The sequence below is a fragment of the Myiozetetes cayanensis genome, unplaced genomic scaffold, assembly GCF_022539395.1.
Source record: "Myiozetetes cayanensis isolate MyiCay16 unplaced genomic scaffold, myiCay2020 scf2-11, whole genome shotgun sequence".
In the NCBI taxonomy this organism is placed as follows: Eukaryota; Metazoa; Chordata; class Aves; order Passeriformes; family Tyrannidae; genus Myiozetetes; species Myiozetetes cayanensis.
This window is the reverse complement of record NW_026087411.1, coordinates 29,228,800-29,234,799: the sequence shown is the minus strand read 5'-3', so window position 1 is coordinate 29,234,799 and position 6,000 is coordinate 29,228,800. Positions and strand designations below refer to the sequence as shown.

Sequence of the window (6,000 nt, the reverse complement as noted above, 5' to 3'; positions counted from 1 at the left end):
CCAGATTTTGGTTTCAGCGTGCAGTCACTCAGACTAAGAGGAAGAACTCTGGAGGCACCAGCTCTTTATGTTCCTCTGCAACAAAAAGCAGTGCTGTTACACACAGCCACTGACTCAGAACAGGCTTGTGGCAGAAGCTGGGATAATGACAAGAGATGATAAATTATAATGCTAAACCCACAAGATTACACAGTTTAAGAACAGCCAGATTGTGATGAGTTTCACTCAACAGCAACAAAAACCCCAGATTTTTTTTATAGTAATAAGTTATTGTGACAGTCCCTTGCTAATTGCTGACTAATTATTGCAACTTGTAAAGGCTGTCTTGTTGCTTGTCCCAAGGTAACTGTTCATAAAAGCTCATGCATTAAAACGTAAATGTTCCTTTGACTGAATGAAGAGGGTATTCAAAGTAATGCAAAACAGAGTCCATTACAACTAGTATTTATTAAAAATACAGTGGACAAAAAAATGCAAGCCTCCAAAAAGTAGTCAGTTCATCAACATATAGTATGCCATGGCCCATCCAGGACCCCTGAAACATCCAGTGTTCTCACCTCATTTCTCCCACAAAACGTTCTGTTGACTCATGCTTGGTTCATTTCCTATAAATGTGCATAGTTTAAAGACTTGATAATGTAACATGAGCATAAAATGGCACCAAAGTCAGTTTGCCCTACAATTCCAGCCACTCTCAAGCCAACAAGGTAGTGAAATGTGCGTAAGTAGCAAGATGTGCTTGGTGGTCATGTGTGTGCTTCAGTAGTCCTTTGTATGGTCCTGAGTCCTTTGTGTGAACTTTATAGTATGACAGCAAACTTCTCAGCAGCCAATCATGTGCCTAAAACATCATTTTATTACTACTGAGCACATCTAGTCTCCTTTTCACTTTCAAAATTATCTAGAGATTGGGGGAAAGTTTGGGTGCTTTGTGTACGGTGAGGGCAGGTAAGTGCTTGTGTAACTCAGTTAACTTAGCAGGTTACACATGTGCTTCCTTTTCCTGGCAATTTGTTTCCATGCTGAGCTAAGGAAACTTTTGTGCTATGGGCACAGCAGTTCCAAGACGAATATAGTCTTTTGTATTTGCAGGATGAGTGAGAATATGTTGGTGCTCAGTACAGCAGCGATAGGTACACTCCTGAGAGGCACAGTGATACCAAGGGAGTCAGGACTGTAACACTAAAGGTAGGTGTGCAAATGTTCATGGAATTTGGGCATCAAGTTTTCTAGACTCCTTTCCCTTCCAGCTATAGCTGATATGTCTGTCACTGTATGTGCCTTAGCTCCCAGTGACTATGAATGAAGAATCAAATTAATTCACCCGCAATGGAAAAAATGCCTTTTATGGTAGCTAGTGTATGAGATTTGTAAAGGATTTGTAGTAAAACCTATTGCCTCATCTTAGACCTGTGCTTACTTTAAGTGAGCACGATGGATGTGGCAGTCTGGTGTGTGCTTTACTAATGCTCACAGTAATATAACCTTATTTCATGAGAAGAAGCTACTTGCAAAGCTTAAGATGCCTTTTTTTTTAGAGTCTTTGACCTTGTTAGAGCTGTCTTCAACTCTGTGCGTATGGAGAGGAAGTACCCTGAAGCATATGCAACTTCACATTACCCATAAGCAGCAGAAAACTAGTAACACCCTGTTTAAAGCACTTAAATTAACATCTGAAAAGGATCCATCAGTATTAACAAGAATGTTAAGTGATTTCTTATCTAGGACAGTCAATTATCACAACTATTTAATGTTACATGACAGTGGCCACTGCTGTATTTATGGAGACATTGGAGTGCTCCAAGGCCAGATGACTTCATGAAAATAAATCAGAGAAACGTGCAGGAAAACACTCCGGCCAAGGCAGAAGCAATTACCTTACTCTTTCAAGTGGCTACTAGTATTAGCTTTGTTTTATCTGTCAGGACTATGCAGGTTGCTGATTACTAGGAACTGCACTGTGGAATTAAAAAATTTGGAGTCTTCTAGGGTTTGGTGTGACAACTCTTTCTAATGTCAGGGAGAGCTGATACCGCTTCTGTGCATGGCACAATTAAGCCCTTAAGCATGTGACACAGGGCATCAATGTATTTCATTGCTAAGGACAAAATACCAGAACATGATTTTCACATTTTAAAACATGTCTTTCAGATCAGCAAATAATTCTTCCAAACCTAGAATTCCTATTTCTGCACCATGTTTACAGAGCATTCAAGGCAGAGAACTGGGCAGCTGCCATACTCTTTTTTGTTTTGAAAATCTTATGTGGATATTTGCTACATGCAGGTATCTCTCTTAAAAGGAAAGGCTGAGGGAGCTGGGCTCGTTTAGCCTCCATGAGGCGACTGAGAGAGGACCTCACGAATATATATAAGTATTGGAAGGGGGGAGAGTGCCAAGAAGATGAAGCCAGGCTGTTCTTGGTGATGCCAAACCACAGAATAAGTGGCAACAGAGAGAAACTGATGCACAGGAAATTCCACCTGACTAGGAAGAACTTCTTTACTATGCAGGTGATGATGCACTGGAACAGATTGCCCAGAGAGGTTGTCCGTCCCCTAGAAAACACACATGGTTTTTAACAGGGATAAGTGGCTCCACTGGTCATCCAGCAGTAAGTTGACAGAGTAAGGCAATGCCGGAGTCATGGGATTGCTGTAGTGTATACCTGCTGATGTCTCCAAGCTCACCAGCTGAGAAAAAGTAGTTCTTCTGTAAGAGGCCAAACACGAGCAGTGGTCATCTGGAGGGCTGGAGGTATCGGGATATTAACCTAGACCCTTGAGAAATCTCCCCTCTGCCCACCTGTCTTACTAAGCAACTTCACCTCTTTGATCACAATGTCATGAGTAACTGCTTTACACATGTCATACACTGTCAGGGCAGCCAGGCTGGCAGCTGTCAGAGCTTCCATCTCCACACCTGTCCTCCCCCAGGTCTGACAGGAGCTGCGAATCACCACTGCATATCTAGCCTCATCCAGGCTCAGAGACACCTCCACATGGTAGAGCGGGATGTTGTGACACAACGGGATCAACTGGCTGGTCAGCTTGGCTCCCTGAATTCCTGCAATCTGGGCTACTGCCAGCACATCCCCTTTCTTCACCTGGTTTTGTCTCACCATCCCAAATGCCTTCTCACCCAGCAGGACCACAGCACCAGCAACAGCACTTCTTCTTGAATCCGGCTTCCCTCCAACATCAACCATTGTGGCCCGTCCTTCCTCATCAGTGTGAGTCAAGTTGTCAGAGGCACGAGGTACCTTGGTGCAAGATCCCAAATCCGGGGTATAGAATTCAGATCCTGAACTTGCCTCTTTGGACTGACAGTCCACAGAAACTTGGCCAACAGGAGAAGTGTCAAGGCACTTTGTATCAAATGTGGAGCTTGGGTCCTTCTGGAAGACACAGTAGCCTCTGAGCTGCTTTTGTAGAATTCCTGTCGTTATGTGCCACTGTTGCTCTGGGTGAGATCTTGGCAGGAAAAGTTGTCCTGTAAGCTTATTTTTCATTAATGCTTTTCTCTTTTGTTTGGGTAAACTTGCTCTCAAAGTCAGCCAATGGCTAAATGTGTGGCCCCACTGTTTTGAATTTGAGGGATTCTGTAGGGCATCTTGGCATAGTGGCAATGACATCAATGCAGGCTCTGGGGAAGAAAACCAAAAAGTAACGTAAGAATACATCTTACTAACAGGAAAGCTAAGCTCTCTGTAGCAGGTGAGAACCCTATTAGAGCATTGCTTGTGACTTCCTGTGATGCAGAAACCTCAATAATCCTGTGAATATCCTCAAGCTCTTTCTCTTCTGTCTCATCAGTTGGTTCCCTGCATTTCCTGGTTTGCTACTACAGACCTCAATACTCAAAACACATATTTCAAGGTCCCTGATGAGAAGAAACAATTTACTTTCAAAAAGTATCAACACCTTTTGAGAAACAACAGCCGGGAAACCTTATAAGAACATCAGTTCTGAAGAAAAATGAGTCACAGCATCATTTGAGATCATCGTAGCACCAGGCTTTTTTTGAAAGCCTGGCAGTGTTAAAAGGAAATTCTTACATTCAGCTTCTCAACTCTGCCTTTCCAAACACCTCCGTCCCAGCACAGGCAGCTGCACTTCCTCCTTTCATCTCCTTCTGCAGGGAAGGGTCATGCCTGCACTTGAGGACAGCAGGGACCAGAAGCACTACATCTGCAAGTGCACTGTCTACAAGCTCCGAGGGTGATGGGAACCTCTCATTACTGCCAATTCTTAACATGTTAATGACAGCTGAAGTTTAAGCACTGGGAAAACCATACTCCCCTCATTGACAGATAGCTTTTAAATCTACTCAGAAGTATGTTCCAAGTCGAGCTGGCAGAGCTCCTAGCTGGCAGAGAGGTAGTAGGCCCTCCTGCCCCTTTTCACCATTTAATCCCCTGGTTTTGGCATTTGCATTGGGCTAAATGCCAAGTGTGAAGACAGAAGGAGTCTTTTTCACATAAAAGTGAATAAAATGTTCTGTAAGTAAAAAAAGAAGTATAGAGGTAAGTGGCTAAGCCCCAGTTTAACAGCCTCATTGATAAGCATGTTTTTCTTTTTCTGAAGCTCCTGTTTTCTCTGTTCTGAGAAACATGGAATTCGGAATTTTGCTCAATAACCTCCTTTGGTAGCTCCGGTATTTGGGGGCTCCCTTTTCAGCCTATCCACGAGTGCATCAAAATAGCTTCCTGACCCGTCTGCACATTGCTGAGCTACCTCTGCTGCCCAGACCTATAGGTATTGCCTGGGACTGTCCACATGCCAGACACAGCATGGATAAGGTCCCAGTTGTGCCCCGTTCCCCTCCTTTTTTAAAAACAAACCAACCAATCTCTTCCTTGTTAGCCTCTGCCAAAACAAGACTACTGTACTTAGGACCTTTTTCATCCAGAGTACCCTCCAAACTTCAAAGTACTCATTCCTGAAGGTTAAATCAGCCATACTATTTTTTTTTTTTTTAAATCACCGCAGTAATTTTGCTTTAGACAAAGGCCCTTTTTGTTCTACAGCTGATGGCCTATCCACTAAAATTAAGATTTCTGCGAGTTTGGAGGTAATGTATTTACCTTCAGAGGAATGGGATTAAATGGATATAAATGTACTAAGTGTAACATTGCTCTGCTTTGGAAAAGCACAGAAAATTTTGCTTATCCCTTCTTTCTTTCCCTTTCTCCTCATAGTAGGACCTAACCTTAATATTCCCTTTAAAATTTGGGAATGAAAAGTACTTCTGGATTCCCTGATTAACTTTAAAGCTGAAGCTAAACCCCTAGCAAGGAGTCTTGTCATCAGAAGAAGCTGAACTGCAAAGGCAGACAAGGACTTCCTTCCACAGGGTAAACACACATGGGTTGGGGCAGGGAAGAGAAGCAGTGTGGTAAGTAAACAGGCAGTAATAGGCAGTAATATATGCAAAGCATCTTCGCTTTTTCTAACAACCTACACTTGAAGTTGTACCTAGTCATGTCTATTTTCACCCAAACTGCTCACATACCTACACAAACACAGATAATGGTTTTCTACTGCACAATATACCAAAACCATCTGACAAATCCCATCTCCTGTTACTGCACCTGAAGTTTAATTGTGTTAGTTTCCAACTAGCACAATCTCAGGGGTAGAAAAGAAGGCAGGAGGTACTTAAATTAATGAGGAAATTCCCATAACTGAAGTAAACCCATGAGGAGAACAACCTGCCAAAAGGAATATTTTGGTTAAGGGAAATAGGATACAAACCGTATAGCAAAGGATTGGACAACAGCAGTGCAGGGAAGATGCCAGGTTTGGCTTACTGGGCCTAGCAAAACCAATTAGTGATTTCCACAGCATTCACTGAATTTCATTAAATTAATTCCATGCACACACTCCCCCACTGACTGCTTGCACGCCAGCATTATTTGAAGTTTCTAAGTAATTCAAAACACAATTAGGAAATCTCCTAATAATTCCCCATGTGTCACAGGATACTCTCCACTCATCT

The 6,000-nt window shown here is 42.7% G+C and overlaps 1 protein-coding gene across 3 annotated transcripts in view; it reads right to left on the bottom strand.

The window, feature by feature from the left end:
• Window positions 1-428: 428 nt before the first annotated feature.
• MOCS1 (molybdenum cofactor synthesis 1) overlaps window positions 429-6,000 on the bottom strand; it is a 30,779-nt gene continuing 25,207 nt past the window's right edge. For 2 of the 3 annotated variants that reach the window (XM_050315301.1, XM_050315302.1), the window contains one exon: window positions 429-3,645. In XM_050315301.1, the coding sequence (XP_050171258.1) occupies window positions 2,774-3,645 (872 nt within the window). In that variant the 3' untranslated portion in view covers window positions 429-2,773. The remainder of the gene's footprint in view (window positions 3,646-6,000) is intronic. The other variant, XM_050315303.1, reaches the window with a different exon arrangement.